The sequence below is a fragment of the Diachasma alloeum genome, unplaced genomic scaffold (genome assembly GCF_001412515.2).
Source record: "Diachasma alloeum isolate Michigan unplaced genomic scaffold, Dall2.0 Dall_scaffold_00416, whole genome shotgun sequence".
In the NCBI taxonomy this organism is placed as follows: Eukaryota; Metazoa; Arthropoda; class Insecta; order Hymenoptera; family Braconidae; genus Diachasma; species Diachasma alloeum.
Window position 1 is genome coordinate 24,838 of NW_021680555.1, and position 20,253 is coordinate 45,090.

At 36.6% G+C, this 20,253-nt stretch overlaps 2 protein-coding genes and 1 long non-coding RNA gene across 3 annotated transcripts in view; 1 reads left to right on the forward strand and 2 right to left on the reverse strand.

Annotated features, from left to right (window-relative positions):
• Nucleotides 1-20,253, forward strand: part of LOC107042098 (GPI transamidase component PIG-S) — a 309,102-nt gene that overhangs the window by 21,119 nt on the left and 267,730 nt on the right. The window lies entirely within an intron of this gene.
• Nucleotides 11,725-12,681, reverse strand: LOC107042100. The gene is made up of 3 exons (XR_001461130.1): nt 12,533-12,681; nt 12,295-12,442; nt 11,725-12,212 (listed from the first exon to the last, which is right to left on the reverse strand). It is a non-coding gene; the product is annotated as an uncharacterized LOC107042100 (long non-coding RNA).
• Nucleotides 15,176-20,253, reverse strand: part of LOC107042097 (protein I'm not dead yet) — an 82,151-nt gene continuing 77,073 nt past the window's right edge. Inside the window, exons 6-10 of the mRNA XM_015262978.1 lie at nt 18,888-18,946; nt 18,703-18,828; nt 18,220-18,549; nt 17,715-18,093; nt 15,176-15,530 (exon numbers count right to left, since the gene is read on the reverse strand). Coding sequence (XP_015118464.1) covers nt 15,267-15,530; nt 17,715-18,093; nt 18,220-18,549; nt 18,703-18,828; nt 18,888-18,946 — 1,158 coding nt within the window. The 3' untranslated portion in view covers nt 15,176-15,266. The remainder of the gene's footprint in view (nt 15,531-17,714; nt 18,094-18,219; nt 18,550-18,702; nt 18,829-18,887; nt 18,947-20,253) is intronic.

The window sequence follows — 20,253 nt, forward strand, 5'->3', positions numbered from 1 at the left end:
GGGTAGTTAACCTCCCCGACATCACTCCTGGATCCTGTCCCAATGGTTTCCCTCATCATTAGCCGTAAGCTTCGTTTTGTACAGGAAAAAGTTTGAAATTTTGCAAATCACGAAAAATCTATTTTTTAAGTTTTAAATTTCGATTAAAAAAACAACAAAACAGGTATTCTGTATTTTTTTCTACTTTTTCAAATGAAATTTATCCCATGGGATTTCTATCAAAAGTTTTTTTTCTATGAGAAAAATGGATTTTCACAAGGGTAGTTTACCCTCCATATTTCACCCCCCGGAGACGGTTCTAATTCGCATTTTCATCATTCCTTGTGACTTTCATGATACACTGCGAAAGAGTTGTTCAAAAAGCTTCCTTATGTGTACAATCGAAAAATGACCCCGAGAGGTGGTCAACTTCAGAGAACACTTTCACCCCCTAAAACCCAATATGGGCAGCTAAAAAAAATACATGTCCATTAGTTTTGGGTCCCTTATAACATATTTAAGTTTCATCGAAATCGGAGGGGGACACCTGCGTAGTGTTCCTTCTGAGTCAAATTTTATGTCTGATTAACGCAATGGATAATAATACATTTTTCCGATAATCCAAAATATTCTTAAATTCCTGAACTCAATATTTGTTGCAAATTTCGTTCTTCTAAGAATAATTTGATGTCTCTCTATTATCATCAACTTGGAAGAAGTAGTCGATCCATTCCTATTAGTCTTATAAGGTGGAGGATTTGCGCATAAGTTTTAATTGGAGATATTTTTTTGACTAGATTTTGTTTTTTGACCTACTGAATCTGAATATCAAGATCCCGGAGTTGAATTCCTGTCATGTTTTTTGTTACTAACAAATTCGTAATAAACAATTGGAGATTCGACTCTCGCGGCCGTGAAACATTTTTTCTTTTGGCAAGTCTGAAACATTTTTCTCTATTTGCAACGCTTTCATCAATAAAGATTTATAAACAAATGAATTGGCAAGGTATTTTCAATATTGCTTACTGCGAATAATTTTTTTCGTTTTTCACGTAGTTTCTAGATCCTTTATATGATATGCGAGTCATTTATGAGAAAACAGACTTCATTTGCCCCATATTGACCTTTTTTAAAATATTTTTTTCAAACAATCCACACAAAAATTTCATGTTTCTGAGGCGGAACATTTTTTCTGAATATTCAAAACATGTTGACATCAGGTAGTCCTCATGATTTATCCGCCAACTCAACTGTTTGTCGAATAAAAAGATAGAAATCATGAAGAATGAATTTATTTAGAATTTTTTATTCAATGAACGGTCGATTTGGGGAAAAAATCATGAGGACTAAGCTATCTCAAAATGTCTTGAATATTTACAAAAAAAAAAATGTTTCCCCTGTAAAAATTGAAATTTTTATGTCTTGTTGGAAAAAATTATTTGAAAAAAGATCAATGCGGTGTAAACAGAGTCGGTTTTTTCATAAGTGACTGACATATACTATAAAGAACCGAAACAACTACATGAAACACGAAAAAAAATCATTTTATGCAAGCAATATCGGAAGTAGCTTGAAAAAACATTTGTTTACAATTTTTTATTGACGAAACCGTTGCAAATTCATACAAATGTTTCAGAAGTTGTCAAAAAAAAAGTTTCCCGGCGACAAGAGTTTCTAATTGTTCTTTAAGAACTTTTAATCACCAGAAAAATCACTGTAGTTCGCCTCCGGCATCTCGATATTCGGATTCAGATCATTTTTAACCTAAAAATGAAAATCCAGTGAAGCAAAATATTTGGATGTAAAATTTATGCAAAAACAAGCATAAAAAAATTATGTGTTATCCTATCCTAAATTATGTGAATCACAATTATGTACTCGTCACACAGATACCCTTCAGTAAGAGGATCGTCTAAACCTGATTGAGGTATATCTGATGATGCGATTCGAGTGACCGAATAATTATGTACTCTTCAGACACATTTCAACCTATGCAAGTCCCATTCTCTTCCATCGAACCTGATGCAGGCATATTGGTCTCTCAGAGTGAATTGAAATGGGGATACCCAAACAATTCAGGTAGTTTTATTTGTGACACATAATCAGTAAAAAATCAAAGTAAAAAATGGGCTCATGATCAGGTACAGATCAATCAGGTTTAGTCAATCATTTTACTGGTAAGCGTTCTTATGATAAGTACACAATTATGATTCGACCTTATTTGGGGAGCACATAAATCGAAGAGTCCTTTTCCGCTGACACTGTGTGAGTCATGATGATTCACATGGACATTCAGTTCATGGCTCTGTGCCTGGAGACCAATGGAGAGTACATAATTACTCTGTGACTCGAATCGGATAACATAATTTTTTCTATGCATATTTCCTTATCTAAATCCCCCGCCCCCGTCCCACCCTCTCTGTGACGCTAATTCACGGTCGTGTGACCTTCCGAGATGGTTTGTCGATTGTTTTGTGATGACATAGAATGATGACGCATTGATTAGGGCAATTCTTCGCATTCAATGATTTTGAAGCAATCAGCCGTCACCACTTTTGTCATCGCCTTTTCAATTAATTCTCTCAGAATAATAGACTTTTCTTGATAGTACAACAGAAACACATAATTTACACATGTACTTCCACCTATCAGACGGCTCAAATTATAGTTCTGAAAATTCGCAAGTATTTCACGTGAAATTTACCCAGCCCATACTGGTTTTTTGGTGGTACATAAAGAGCCCATAATTGGTAGATTAACGTCCACCAATCAAATCGCCTGTGGTGACTGTGTGGAGACACACATGTCCCTGTCTAGACATGGAAAATTTCCCAAGGGCATTTCCCTAATTTATCCAAATTCCTCAATAATTCCATCTCTCTCACACAGAAAATTAAAACCTAATCCTCAAAACTTTCCTATCATAAACAGTCCATCCACGCCATAAAGTGAGTCCGAAATACTCCATTGTGTTTATGGTCATTGCCATAATTCCTCGTGCGTCCGAATCCCTCATCACCTGGAGTCCCCCCATAATCCCTCGTCCGCCTGGCCGGCGCCTGTGACGTCACAACGGACCCCCCCTAATTTCCCCGTCGGGACCACCGAGCCAATCACGGCCCAGCGGGGAAAACTTACGATGTCGAACCAACAGGAAGTGAGAACTCACTCATCCCTTCTCCAAATTTTCGACCAATCACATCCCTACGTCCAAACTGCACTCTCCTTAAATACCAGATACTTCCAACACTTATCATCATCATTCTCACGGTATATAAGTTCATGTTTGTAAAAATAAAGTTAGTCTCAGAAATTCGATTCATTCGAGTTTGAGACACCATAGAGTTCACTTCGCTGGGAATAGCCCATGGCTGTGCCAAAGAAATTTTCAATAAATTGACGTTGGCTACCACAACAACCCAGTCCGGAACATCTCCGAAACGTGACACGAAAGTGCCTATAACGGCACTTTCAAACATTTTATCTAACGACTCATGCAGTAATAAACTGAATGTAAAATTTTACACGGACAAAACGACAAGATGGCCCCACCGGGCAACGGCGGGGGGTTGCCAAATGAAATATTACCAAAAGTGACGCCACAACAGCAAGGGCGATGCCAAACAAATGATCAGAGTGTAAAATCCAAAACTCTAAATCCAAGTGCTAAACCAACAACAGCAACAATTAGAACGAGCAAACCAAGTGAAGTATCACAAAAGAACAATGACAATAAAAATGACTCTAAAATCAACAAACGTAAATTATCAGTGTCTCCAATGGTGAATGGCCACAAAGATAAAATGACCAAAACTGAGAAAGAAGTGACATTTATGGACACTAATAATAGATATAGTGTGCGCTCTAACAGTGACGACCAAAGTGAGCCTAAAGAGTCTGACGCTTCAACGGACGCCACCAGCGTCAGGAAGCCAAAGATACCACCGATAGTAGTGACAGTTGCTATAATAAATCACAAATTATTCATGGAAACGATAAGAGGATGGTGCAAAGAGGAGTTGAAATTCAAATACACTGCTAAATCCACAACGATTTATGCAACAAGTACTTCCGACTACGAAATCATCCAGAAAGGGTTGAAGAAAAAGAACTATACCTACTATACCTACACAGATTCCAGGTCGAAACCACATCATCGGGTGATCAAGGGTCTCCAATACAATACCAACTGCAGAAATAGAAGCTGAATTAAAAGAGCTGAAGATTGATGTTACCAGATGCTGTTATCTAAAACAGAAGGTTAATAAAGTTCCACCTTTCGACTACCCCATTTATATGGTAACCTTTGCTACCGCTCAAGAAGACGCCAAAGCAATGGAAATAAAATACCTGGCCTACTGCAAGATCCGCTGGGAAAAATAAAAAAATAAAAAAAGGGTAACTCAAAGTCACCGATGTCAACAATTCGGGCATGGATCCAGGAATTGTCAACAGGAACCCAAGTGTGTCAAATGCCCCGGAGCCCATTTGACAGCTGAATGCGACAAACCAAAAGAGGAGAAACCCACCTGCACAAATTGCGGGAAAGAACATCCTGCCAACTACAGACAATGCGAGGCCTACCTCAAACACCTGAGCAAAGTGCTCAAGGCCAAAACACCGAAAACGACACGAGCATCGACGAATCCACAACGAGGCGGAGAACTTTAGGGAGCAGTGACGTCAACCCCCCAACGCGAGAGGAAGCTGCCCACACGACATTATGCCCAGGTGGTCCAGGGGAGCGAAGACGACAACAACAACAGCATCATCTCCAAACAGGTATCACCTGAAGCTCCACAAGTCTTAGATGACATTAATGTACTTCTAGATATCAAAAATGAAATACAAAAATTAAAAGAAAAGTGCGATCTTAATAAAATTCTACAAACAATTAGAGACTTGAATAACAAGATAGCTCAATGGAAAATAAACAAAGAAAAAATAATTTCAAAATAGCCTATTGGAATGCCAATGGCTTCAAAGACGAAAAATATGAGACACTAGACTTTATGAATAAATATAAAATTGACATCTTTCTAATAGGAGAGACCAAATATAACAAAAATAGGAATACAAAACTTCAAGGTTACAAGTGTATTCACAAAAATAGAGGCCTAGATGACCAAGGAGGAGGGGTGGCCATTTATATAGCCAATGATATAAGAAATTACTATGAAATAGAAATTGAAACGTTAACATTTGAGGCAGTGGCCATCGGGGTCGGTGATGTAGTAATAGCATCAATTTACAACACTCCAGATTCGAGCAAAATAAAAAATAAATTACCACAGTTTGAACCAAAGGAACTAAATAAAATACTTAAATTGAGTAATAAAGTCTTAATATGTGGCGACATTAACGCCAAACATACAAATTGGAATTGCTTTAACAATAATAGTCAAGGTAAAAAACTGCTGGATTATCTCAGTAAAAATGACATAACATTAGAATATCCAAATAGACACACCCTCTACCCTAGCGGAGGGCAAGCTCCATCAACAGTCGACTTGACTCTCAACAAGAATGTGAATATCAGCAACCTAAAAACATAATGAACTAAACTCAGATCATCTTCCAGTGGTATTCGCAGTAATAAAACATAATGTTTATAGAATAGAAACACAACTCCTAGACTACAAAAAAGCCAACTAACCAAAGTTTACAGAAGAAATAAAAAATTCAATTACAATAACAAAAAGCAGAAAAACAGCAAATGAAATAGAGATAAAAGTATTCAATCATTGACTGAGCAAATAAATAAAGCAATATCCAAAGCAATTCCAACTAAAAAACTGCATCAAAAACCCACCCAGATGCCCACTGATATTAAATTGTTGCTAAAAGAAAGAAACAAATATACGAGTAAATTTCAAAGAACTCGGGATGCGTTTTGGAAGAAAGTCAAGAACAAATTCACTAATGTGATAAATAAAAAGATATTGTCACATACCAAGAAGACTTGGGATGATAAATTGTCCAAGCTTAATGCTCGTGATCATTCTCTCTGGGGAATGGCAAGATCATTGAAGGGACAAAATAAAAAAGAAATACTTCACGGTACGCGGGGCTTGGCTCTTGACGATCTGTCCAAAGCAAATGCACTCGCAGATGTTTTTGAAAGAGTGCACAGACTCACAGAAGACTACGGCGAAATTAGCCATGATAAGCCATGAGATCAAACGAAGTGATCTGAATAAAAATGAAATCGAACTAGTCAGCCCTAAAGAGATAGTAAAAACAATCAAAATACTGAAATCAAAGAAAGCTCCAGGCATAGATAATATACAAAATCTAGTGCTAAAAAATTTGCCAGTTAAGGCGGTCGTTCATATTGCACAAATATACAACGATTGTCTTAGATTGTCACATTTTCCAGAGGCGTCGAATAAAGCCAATGTTCTACCGTTCCCCAAACCAAAGAAACCGCAACTCTTTCCGCAAAACTATAGACCGATAAGCCTCCTCTGCCAACGTTGAGCAAGCTTTTTGAGAAAAAGTGATATTCAGCAGAATCAAAAACCATCTTGATACCAATAACATAATAATACCTGAACAATTCGGCTTCAGAAATAAACATAGTTAAATAAACAATTCGCCAGGTTGACAGATCACATATCAGTTAACTATAACATCAACAAACATACCGGCATGATTCTGCTGGATATCGAGAAGGCTTTTGATACTGTGTGGCTAGGCGGTCTTATCTATAAAATGAAAATGATAGACACTCCGTTGTTCCTAATTAAAATCGTAACGAGTTACCTCAGTAACAGAAAATTTACAGTCAGAGTAAATCAGGAGCAATCAAGTGACAGGCGGATAGAGGCGGGAGTTCCTCAGGGGTCAATCTTAGGACCTTTGCTCTTCCATTTACACATCTTCATGGTCCAACCAACTCCTCACAAAAAATCTACAGAATCACTGGGACTTACTCAACGACTTCTTCTACACATGGAAGATGAAAATCAATACTACAAAAAAAGAATTTATTATCTTTTCCATTAAAAATAGCATAAAAAACAAGAAGTCGATTGATGAGTGCCGGCTGATTGTGGAAGATGCAGAAATTGAACCATGTAAATCAGTGAAATATCTAGGATTAACACTGGATAGTAAATTATCTTGGACTAAACATGTAGACGTAGTAAAACAAAAGACTTATGGAATTAAAAATATGCTCAATCCACTAATTAAAAGGTCGAGAAAAGTTGACACTAACAATAAACTTATAATCTACAAAATGATCATAAAACCAGTCTTTACGTATGCTGCACCAATATGGAGCAATACTTGCAAGAGTAACTATAACAAATTACAAATAATACAAAACAAATGTCTCAGGGCGATAAACAAGGCTGAGTGGCAAAAAACTAATAAAGAAATTCACAAAGACTTAGAGATGAAGACGGTAAACGAAGCGATAAGCAAATTAACGATAGACTTTTATAATAACCAACTAAATGACTTAATAATATTAGAGCATACATATAAATTGAATAATGAAGATCTGTACTTCAAGATAAAACACAGACTGCCTCAACATGTGGCGATGATAGCCCACGAAAACAAAGAAAATAAAAACCAAAAAGGTACTAGTAGCTATTAAGGAAAACTGTGATATTTTTTTTATTTTTAAGATAGTTTTTTGTAAATAGTATAGTTAAAAAAACATTAGAAAATGAATATGGAGGCCACCCCGACTCACCTTCCAAAACCTAAAGATAAAACGAAAGACGAAAAATAGACAAGACAAACATGTAAATAAAAATGAATATACGAATAACTAATATGGACAAAATTAACACTGTTAATAGGCACCTCTAAAAAATAAGACAACGAAAATGTAACACAAATATACATACTGTACAAAATAATAACTGAATAAATGAGTTTTTAAAAGTCAAGTCAAGATTTATCATCATTCTACTTTTCATCATTCGACAGAAAACAAGTTCACCTACAACTTACTCTCTACACACCACTGTCAGAAGGAAAACTCAGTTGAAAAATATATAAACTCAGTTTTGCTGTACATCGGGACTCTGGATTATTTCTTCAACCTGTTCACTTCCACACGCCCAAATTTTGTTTCCAATGTTTACTGTCTCATTTCCACAAAATGAACGATATCTGGGAAATTTTTCCGTTGGGACGTAAATAACACATAATTAGTAGATAACGTAAGTTGCGTCAAACAGTCATAATTTTGAGCTCAAATCGTCAGATCCAATTTTCAAAACACCTAATTGGGTACAAAATTTTTTTCTTCAGTACATAAAAAGCACATTATTTACCGCCACTCGGAACCCCCTGATTTTCACTGTTTTGCCAACTTCACGGGGGAATCTCATGACACAGTTCTCAACTAATTGATTTTAATTTTGGCTTACACATACAGAATATATGCATATAACGATAAAAAAAAAACGAATATATGCATAAATATAACTAGATAAGCCCTTTTAAAAATCTTATTTTTTTGCGCTCCTGGATTTTTCTCTCGAAATTGCTATAGGTGAAAAATCTTTTTCTTCATACGAGTACACATAGTGTATGAAAATTTTCCGACCTATTATTATTGGCTAGTATATGAGCCAATTCGAATTCGAATGTGTGTCAATTTCCTATTTGCTCTTCGATTCGGAAGAAGACGCGACCTGACCTTTATGGAATTTCTACTTTATGGATTTCAGTCATCCTCCCCGCAGTACCCTGCCAACTAATTACTTAAATGTGATGTAATCTAGCATCCCGTTAAAAAAAATGATGTTCAAGCTTTATATATTTTTTTATTTTTTTCTATTTCATTGGTTGTATCGAAGTAATTCTCGATTTGAAACCCCTCCTCTAGCCTGCCTCCCCTCCTTTCCTTTTCCTCTCATTGTTATCCGCGGTATTATGGCCGTCTTACTCTTAGCCGTGCCCCATTCGAGCTAGGACTGCACGGGAAACCATCTAAAACCCCAGTCGCACAGCCGGCCGATTGTGCAGTGCCCTAATATATCCATCTGTCACACTAACTAGATGGAGAAACTAGGCCGCTACACCGTACCTACCGCCCGCAATTTGGGGGAGATACATCCGCCGAGTCAGAACTGTACACGGCACCGATCTGTACACGGAGCGCTACTGTGCACAGCAGAACTGTCCACAAATAAAATAGTGCACGGGCGAAACTGTCCACGAGGACGAAGTGTCCACAACGCGCCAAGCCGATAAACCAACATCGGTATTGTAGGAAGCGAATACATTTATTACCTATAGAATAAAATTGTCAGTAACAATTTCCGTTACCTGATGGCGCGATAAGACTGAAAAGATTATTTTCGTGTAATATCCAGGGCTGTACTACCTGAACTCTTAGGTAAAAACTGAGTCGTGGACCCTAATAGGAGCTAACTGCACAATTGTTTGCCTCATTAACTCAAATGACAGGCCTACAGTAATTACTATTATCATTTCATACATGAATGAGAACCGCAAATTAATTTGTTGATCAAATAATCATTAATCAGGATAGCCAATCATCTGATTGTCGGATCAATTCTCAACCATCACAAAAAACTGATCGATTCTTCAATCCATAAATAATTAATAACGTACACTTCCTAATTACTTTGATAATTGTTCATTCAATTACAAAGTTATTAAATATCAAATTAATTGGTTATTTCAACAATTAATTATTTATTATTATGATTAGTAAACTGATTAATGGATAATTTCAACCATTGATTATTTAATTATCCAGTTAATCGCCCATTAAAATTAACCATTTACAACTTCCCAATCTACCGAGTAGTTACTGTAATCACCTCGAAAATGAATCATTAGATTTTTTTACCATTTCTCCATGTTTTAGGGTGTTTAAAACTTTTTTAAACCCATCTGAACGAAATACCTATTGTGTGGGTGTGACAATTTCTTCCGAATGAATTGTGCGATCAAGATGATCGATAACACAATCGGAACAGTCTTCATGTAATTTAGAACTGATTTCATTTTGAAGTGAATCCCTCCAGTGGGTTTTCCAAAGTGTCCTGGAAAAAAAAATGAAAATTTCTCAGACAAGGATTTTTTACGAATGAATTATGTAATTGTGATTAACGATATCAGAATATGACTGGAATGAATCGGTCCAGGGGTTTTTTCCCACGATGAAGTCTTAGAATCGATAAATTTTTGCACGGTTTGAATTATTGGATAACTTTGTAATATGCAGCGATAATTATCCAATAATGAAATAATCAAAAAATTCCTCGCGTCAATTCTTTAATGATAGTTTATTTCGTTTCGATCACGAATTGTTTGAAGCATCGAAAGTGGTCTTGGAATAATTGACAATTGATCGGAATATTGCATAATTATGGTCTTCAATTGATGGTTGGGTAAATAATTGAAAATCTCTCCATAGAAATGATTCATTGACTAAATAATTGATTTTTTTCTAATCCGAAATTCATCATCATCAGGGTTAATCAGAAATTCCCAGATTCAATTAATTCCTCTTTGAATAATTGATAAAAAAATCAAACAGGATTAACAGTTGATACATTAATCGGTTAATTTTTCATTCTGATTAATAATTTACTAATTCATTGATAGTCGTTGATGGGTGATTATTTATTTATCAAAAAAAAGGGGTCAGCATTGATACCAATTGTCGATTAGTAAAACAATTGTCGATTAGTAAAACCAAATAAAAATTAACATTTTTTGTTTAGGAGCAAACGAAAAGGCACATTACGGCACGAGGTGAATGTAGCAACAGTGTCAAAATAATATTTTTCGTCATATATTTTCCCTGAAAGGAGTATTTTTCGCCGGGAAAATTAGTTTCGATTAAGTGATGAAGGATATTTTTGTTGTCCCGATGTTCGTGAGCGGCTTTTTAGCACGCGCGGCATGTGCGTAAAACGAGGTTTCACGAATCGATCACGAATTGATCACTTTTGTGATCGATATAAATTTATATTTAATCATCACTTCAATGATTGAAAAAAACTGTTCTGTTTTTTGTAATTAACAATGGAACCGAATTAATGATGTATGAATTAAGGGGTCTCCTCAGTAGGGCAAAACGGGGATAGGCGCGCGGGTGAGTGGAGCGTAAAATGGTTAAGTAAGTGAGGTTATTTTCGAGAGAGACGAAACATCAAACATGGCGTGCGTTGGATAGTGACAGATATCACGCCAATTATTTTTATGGTTAATTTATTCAACAAATTACTGCCAAAAATCGATGAGACTTCATTCCCTTATTTTTGAGAGTTTAATATAAATAAATATAGCTTAAATAAATAAATATAGGAAAAGGGGCGTTGACACATCTCTCAGGAACACATCTACACGCAAATGCTGTCGCCAAACAAACTTGTTTCACGTCGTTGTCCTCCTCCTTCTACGTTGACATTTTCGCTTAACTGAAAAAGGAGAATCATTGTTGAACATGACCATTTCATTTAAATACGTGATTTTTATAAAGTATGTTTCTCTGTTGTTACCTCCGTATTCTTCATCCTTTTCTGCAGACAAGGATTTCAATTCCATTTTTGATGCTCGCTTAAACATTTCTGTAGGGAATAATAATAACGATGGCATGCAACTACCAGATGAAATAAAAACACATTGACTTCCACTAAAATAAAAGTATATTTAAAATGAAAGTTAAATGTCACACAAAATCCAGACACATCTTATCTGCATGATGGTTGGTTAAAAAACTAAACTTAAGACTAAGTTTTGGGCACTTCGACTCTGGGCCCGAGCTTACCCCCCACTACAACACCCACTCCTACGCATACCCAAAATGGCAACATTTTTGGGGGAGGCAAACTCTTAATTTCCCTGCGTGAAATTCCCCTGCATTTCCCCACACGTGCGCGCCAGACTGTCGCCAAAAGGTCTATCCCCAATAAAACCCTCAATAAACCTTACCTAGGCCGTCAGTCTATTACCCTCGGCAAAAAAGGGGTCTTGGCCGAGGGTTTGCTTAAATTTCTTAATTGCTACGATGGGATTTTTCCCGCCCCTACATTTCTCCTATAGAAATTGATAATTTTCAAAATGCTCTATGGGGAATCCAAAATTCCAATATGATTTAACAGTTAAATTCTAACTAACTTGTAACATTGTCCCGCAAACTGATACGTTGTTCTTCATCAATTCTCTTCGATTGCTCTTCGGGTAGACATTGCTTCAGAAATGTATATATTTCATCTAGAGTAATTCTGTAATGAGATGGATAGATATTAATGGATTGGATTCAACCGTAGTCAATCCACGGATATTAATACAATTGTTGATGCATACTCTTGTTTAGATACATTTTTTTGTGCCACTAAAAGACACATGTCCCGATTAAACCTTATCTCCATGAGCTTGGTCTTCACAATCGGTAGCCCATTCTTCATTCGTGTCATATTCGTCACTTCATCTCGCAGTATCTCTTGCAAGTTTCCTAGAATTCAAGATGCAATTCTCCTATGAGATTCTCGACATGGGAATTATATCAGGATTGTTTATCCAAATGTCAATGTTTCATACGTACGAATGAATGAGAAGACGGGAGGGGATTTACCTCCGGCTCGAGGTGTGAATTGTCGATTGTAAGCCTCGGAATCATTGTTGGTGCGAATGCAACAATTATGCACCGACACAATTTCTGGAATTCGTCCCCATTGATTATTTACATAATCCGCCCAATGACGAAGATCAGGAAATAATTTCTCATAATAAGAGCATTTTTGAAAAATTATTTTGATTCCTTTTTCAACATGATAATGTGGCAGTAGTGGAAGGGAACGCAATAGGTATTTTGGCTCTCGTGGGGCATCATGTAGATCATATTTTTCAAGCAGCTTCTTCCAGTGTTCAGATGATGCCTATAATTACGAAATTAGTATTAAACATTCTTTCCATCTGGTGGAAAACAGTTGAAAGCTCCAATCTAACTTACTTTGATGAAATGAAACCAACACCCCATCAGCCTTGCCAAAGGTAGAACATTTGCGAAAGCTTTAAGGGCTGCTCTCTCAAAATCACTGACGATCAATTTAACATTCTTTAAGCCTGGTACTATTTTCAATAAGCTACATAATATGGCTTCGTATAACACAGCAGTAGCCCGTCGGCATACCGCAAAAACAGCAGCAAATGACTGGGCAAGTTGATGAAAAAATTAATGATTCCTACTTATAAAATCAATAGGCTCTCGTATTCTTACCTTGTCGTTTTTCCGGAAGCTAATAATCCATATCTGACTCGCCTGTGGAATGTCCGGGGTCGCCTTTAAAATTAAATTTTTTCCTATCATACTAACAGAAACCTCGCTTTGTTCGATTGATTTTTGAAGGAGAATGAATTTCACTGCACGGATGGCGAAATCAAAATCTATTTCACCCTATGATGGTGGACAATGGCATTCAAAGAGTATTCACGAAAAAAAAATTAATAAAAAAATAGTAACGGAGAATCGCACCGGAAAGAATATTAAATAGTATGAATAGAACTCAGTTGAGTCTGCAGATTGAACACCTCTTTACATGCCATTGAATGGCAAACCGCAAAAATTATTTGAAAAATTGACTTTGTCAATTGAACCGTCAGTAAACTGTCCACAGGACAGTTTGGAAAAACCACTGGAGGGATTCACTTCAAAATGAAATCAGGTCTAAATTACATGAAGACCTTCCGATTGTGTTATCGATCATCTTGATCGCACAATTCATTCGGAAGAAATTGTCACATCCACACAATAGGTATTTCGTTCAGATGGGTTTAAAAAAGTTTTAAACACCCTAAAACATGGAGAAATAGTAAAAAAATCTAATGATTCATTTTCGAGTTGATTACAGTAACTACTCGGTAGATTGGGAAGTTGTAAATGGTTGATTTTAATGGGCGATTAACTGAATAATCAAATAATCAATGGTTGAAATTATTCATTGATCAGTTTACTAATCATAATAATAAATAATTAATTGTTGAAATAACCAATTAATATGATATTTAATAACTTTGTAATTGAATGAACAATTATCAAAGTAATTAGGAAGTGTCCGTTATTAATTATTTTTGGATTGAAGAATCGATCATTTTTTTGTGATGGTTGAGGATTGATCCGACAATCAGATAATTGGCCATCCTGATTAATGATTATTTGATCAACAAATTAATTTGCGGTTCTTATTCATGTATGAAATGATAATAGTAATTACTCTAGGCCTGTCATTTGAGTTAATGAGGCAAACAATTATGCAGTTAGCTCCTATTAGGGTCCACGAGTTAGTTTTTACCTAAGAGTTCAGGTAGTACAGCCCTGGATATTTCACGAAAATGATCTTTCCAGTCTTATAGCGCCATCAGGTAACAGAAATTATTGCTGACAATTTTATTCTATAGGTAATAAATGTATTCGATTCCTGCAATACCGATGCTGGTTTATCGGCTTGGCGCGTTGTGGACACTTTGTCCTCGTGGACAGTTTCGCCCGTGCACTATTTCATTTGTGGACAGTTCTGCTGTGCACAGTAGCGCTCCGTGTACAGATCGGTGCCGTGTACAGTTCTGACTCGGCGGATGTATCTCCCCCCGCAATTTTTGTGCGAGCGAGGTGTTCCCAAGCGGTCACCCATCCAAGTACTAACCCAGCTCAACGCTGCTTAGCTTGGATGTCCACCGGAGCAACACCTCACCCACCTAACCATTACAGTCGGGATGTTCAAGTCGGGATGATCATTTACAAATTTCATGAAATTCACTATTCAGGCTTGCGATTATGAACTGATCATGGGATTTCAATACTCTTAGCTTATGATTAATTAGTTTGTTGTTTATTTACTCAGTTACGTGTCAATTGGATAATTACGAGTTTGGAATGTTGTGGCTGCTGAAGGTCTCACATCATTTTTCAGTTCATAATCACAATACAGATGGTGAATTTTTTTTTGTCATTAACGTGTCATCTGATCAGTCAGTGGTATGTCCGATCATTTTCTGATATTCCTGTCTGGGATGCTCATGTTATGGTAATCATTTTCGTTCGTTGTTTAAAAGAAAGAAAGCCCAATTATGTTTGAGAAATGAATACCTACAGTTTACAGGTACTATTACTTTCTAAACTCGACTCAAATATTTGGGTTAAGGACAAATCCAGTTCCAAAAAAATTGCAAATTGCGTGAAAAAAAAAGTTTTTGTTTGATAAAAATACAAGTTTGCCAATTTATGGATACAAATGTGCGTAAACATGTCAAATTCTAATTATGAATTTTTATTACAATTTCTATTGCGATTTTGAATGCGCCCATTCTGGAAATTCGTGAAGATTAAATACATAGGCTCCCCAGGTGCTGAAAGTTAAGAGAGTAACGAGAAGAGTAGAAAGGCTTGGTCCGATGCCTGCGATGATGAAGTCTTTTGCTTTAATGCGACTTGCCGCACTAGCGATGGCATTTGGTGGTGTTCCAACGGGAAGATGAAATGAGAATGAACAGCAGAGAGCGGCTGGTAGCATTAATTTCAAGGGATGAATTCGAATTGCGACGCACTGTAATAATGAAGAAAAGTTGGAATGACAGTTTTTGAATCCAATTGCTCCATATTTGATCCATTAACCCGTCAGTAGGTGCGCGGTTCCAGAAGCATTCTTGAGGCGCGCGGTTAGCGAATCTCTCATCGGCTTCTCGTAAGAATAGGGCTAAATATCGCCATAGACGGCGCTGTTCACGGTTCAGCGGCACGAGTCCTGGACCCGTAACATGTTGAAGATTTCGGCCAAGCCAAAGAAAATATTTGTTTTCTACTCAACCCTGACCGATAGACGACTTTTATCATCACGAGATCCAACTGGAAGAGTTAAGGTAGCGGAGGGAGTTTCCGATCAGTTAAGCTCGGCAGGCTCAGGTTAAGGTGAAAAATAAGAAAACAGCAAATCAAAACGGAGTGGAGCTTCATTTAAAGTGCGAAACAGACATTTAACAATAATTAAAAATACACTTTTGAGCTACAAATATCAAATAATTAATAAAAAATGACTATTAAGAAAATTCGGCCTTGGCGGTAGTTTATGATCACGATTTAGTCGCATGGGGTAGTTTCTGATCACGAGTGGAGGCAGTTTCTGACCATCGGGATAACCATTGGGATGAGGAGAATAATGAATTATTATTATTATTTTTTTTTAATTTTTTCTATTTCATTGGTTTTATCGAAGTAATTCTCGATTTGAAACCCCTCCTCTAGCCTGCCTCCCCTCCTTTCTTTTTCCTCTCATTATCTGCGGTATCATGGCCGTCTTACTCTTAGCTGTGCCCCATTCGAGCTAGGACTGCACGGGAAACCATGTAAAACCCCAGTCGCACAGCCGGCCGATTGTGCAGTGCCCTAATATATCCATCTGTCACACTGACTAGATGGAGACACTAGGCCGCTACACCGTGCCTACCGCCCGGAATTTTTGTGCGAGCGAGGTGTTCCTAAGCGGTCACCCATCCAAGTACTAACCCAGCTCAACGGTGCTTAGCTTGAATGTCCGCCGGAGCAACACCTCAACCACCTAACCATTACAGTCGGTGAATAATGAATTAATTTCCTACTTGTTTCATCTTTAACTGATCATTAAATTATTGCTTTTATTATTAATAAATAATCAGAGGTAGTTTTTGACCTCTGCGGTCAAGGTCTATAATGAAAGATAATAAATCATGAGTTTTATTTTTAGGATAAAGGAAGGAAAGAAATGAGTCAAATTTGACATTTCTGCTGATTTTTAATTTCTGTCGTCGACGAGTCATTTTACGAGAAAATGGCAAAAGCCCTTTTATGTGAATGATGGAATTTTCCACAAAAAATATTTATTGACATTTCCTCCTAAAATCACTCATTAGCGAAAAAATTTCACATTTATTCAGGAAAAATCAACTTGTGGCGTTCCACCATTTTTCGATACTATGTTCATCGCTACAATAACGATATGGACCAGCATGAGGGAAAGATAAGGTGAATATTTCCATTGATAGATTATCTAACTGACATTTTCTTAAAAAACTGTCAGTTGGCCTCAATCAATCCGAGATGACAACTCAATCCTCCGATCAACAAATGCCGATAGGTTAGAATTCAGGCAACAGTTCTTGATCACCACATTAATTATGGAAAACAATATTTTTATCTATTTCTTATTATTTCAAGTTATTCTTGTATGATTTAACTTGAGATTTATATCATATTTATGATCATTCGCTACTTACATGGTAAAATTTGAATGCTGAAGCTTCGGGTACACACTTAGCTCATTCCACAAGTAAACGGCGAAGATGGCCGTTTACCGCGTTCGCGCGCTTTTACCATTTATTTTCGACGGTTTACAGTGGTACCAATGCCATGATTCAGATGACTAACGAAAGAAAGGATTTTATTCTTTGCATTGTTGGTTTTACCTTCCTGATCAATTCAACTCAAACTTCACACTTAATAAATGAACAGCCGAGTGATCAAGTACTACCTACTGATTAGAAACTCCCTCCGCTACCTTACGTGAGGCATTAAAAAAATTCAGTACAATATTTGCACTTCTATATATACCCTATATTTCCGATGGAGTGAAAATTTTTGTGAGAGAAAGTCTCATACCGCCCCTACTGACGGGTTAAGAAATTCATACCATAAATTGGAGCTTAGGCTGGAAGAACTTTAAATCAGACTCATTAAAAATAAGTCAACTAATATTCACCATCTCCGCTAGCACTGGTAGTATAATGTTTGCAACAGCGACATTAGCTGTAAGTTCTGTTACCGTTTCTGCGAATGTACACACAATCAAGAGTATCATAATTTCATTAAGTCCTTTGAGTCCAGAGAGAGATTCACCAAGCATTGTTGATAATCCCGACTCAGTGCTTCCAGTGGCAATAGCAAAACCACCACCAAGCACAAACAAGAGACTCCAATGCATTTTTTCGTGTATTGTTTTCCACGTCATTAAAGCAGGTGTCGGTTTTGTCGGCCGTTTATTGGGATCTCTGTCAAAAGCGTGTAAAAAATCCAATTTTGAAGGAATGATGAAGAGAAGAATTGTGAGGCCAATTGCAGCTGTTGAGTCTTTTACTGGTCTGAAATACAGAAGAAGAATATTCTCTAAATTGGAGTTGAGCAACTTATTTGTCTCACAAGTATGAGAATAACAATAACAATGATAATATGAAAAATATTTGGATATGGTGGATAAAATTTCTTACAAATTTGTAATGTACGATGGCCACCCTCTGATAAATCCTGGTTTTCTAAAAAACCACAGAAGCACCACAGCAACGAATAGAAAACCCACAATTGATTCGAACCACGTTATTGGTCCTAGTTCTTTATATCTCTTATCAATGACCGAAGCAGCAACTTTTTCACCCTGAACTCCTATGTTTATGGCCATTGCGTCTTTACTACTGGGTCTGAAGAGCCCCATATACATTATCTGTAGCCATAGCCATGTAAGAAGACCCATTATGAGCATCGCTGGCACCGCATACAACATCCAAGAAGCGAAATTTATACCTGGGCTGTCTTCAAAACGCCTATAGGAAAGAAATAATTCATCGTTTGGGAAGGTCAATTAATGAGATAAAAAAAACCCAAATGAATAACATGAACCTAATATTCAGACGAAGAAATATTTTATGTCAGCCGTTTTCATTTGGTCTACAAGAAAATAAGGAAATATCACTTACTCTTCATAAATTCCCTTAAGGGTCAAGTTTGTCCCACTCCCAACGAGTGTGCCTATCCCGCCTATACTGGAGGCGTAAGCAGCTGACAAGTAATAAACCATGGTTGTATGTGTTGGTCGCTTCGGTCTGAAGATGACATTAACAAGCATGAATTTCTTTCACATCTCTTTTTTCACATAATTTACCTCTCTACACTCTCTCCTTCTACAAGGTTGTCCTCTTCGAACATGTTTCCGAGCCCTTGCTAATCATTCGTAGATGTTGACAAGTAAAAAAATGAATAAGTTCATCAATTCAATATGATAATTGAGAATGGAATTGGAATACTGATAATAAATGGAATACTGATAATAAATGTAACAATAATAATAATAGTAGGAGTACTAGAAAGGTAAATATTAAGAAAGAGGGCCCCACCACCGCTCCGATCGTTAAATTTTCAGAAACATCGGTGGTGGGGCCCTCTTTCTTAATATTTACCAAAAATATATTTATATTCAACTATACAAGCCTTGGATAAGAGATTCAGTTTGGACTATGCTTAAAAGTTGTGACGTGGCTACGTCTATGATTTCAATCTGGGGGGTTATTTTGGGAAACGGTCCTTATGTGCAGCGCCATCTATCGGATTTCTACAAAATTTGAGACATTTCGAGGCAATTTGAGAAGTTTCTTGAAATTTCGAAAAAATCCAAGGAGTTTCTAGAAAATGCGAGGGAATTCAAGAAGTTTCTAGAAAATTCGAGAAGTCCCCCAAAGTAGGTAGCCAAGGTTATCGGATCAAAATGGCGATTATGCCAAAATTATCTGCTTTTTATCTGGTTTAATGCTGCGCAAACCAAAAAAAATCTGTTTCTTTTTTTTTTGCGAAAAAAATCCATTTTAAGAAATTGGCCGTCAAGCTAGGTGGTCAAATGGCACAATCGAAATCGATGAGTGGTAAAAAGTAACGGTCTATTAATCTGCTCAATTTCTGCGACAACCAAAATTTGCGAGCGCAAAATTCCTAATGAATGTTAGATGTGAGTAGATAATTCCTAATGAGTGTTAGATGGGAGCAGATAATTCCTGATGAGCCGTGGAAAGGAACAGAATTTTCTTAATAACTGTAGGAACTGAGCAGAAAATTCATTATCAGTATTAGAAAAGAGTAAAAATTGATTAATCAAGGTTGAACAAGAGCACAAAATTATTGAGTGTTGAATGAGAGCAGATAATTCCTGATGAGTTTTAGGGAGGAGCAGAAATTTTTTAATCAATGTAGGAGCGGAGCAGAAAATTCATAAGTAATAGAGAAGAGCAAAAAATTTTTAATGAGGGTTGAATGAGGGCAGATAATTCCCGATGAATTTGAGAGAGGGTTAGAATTTTTTAAATTAATGTCGGATGAGAATGGAAAATTCACGCTTATGAGGCATTCCACGCTATTTCAATACGAAAAAAATTTTTTTAAATAGATTTTGATATAAATTGAGTGTGTGTAGAAAAATCAATAAAATCTCGCTAAATGTAAGAAAAAAGCAAAAAAAATTTTTGTTGTTGAAGTTATAC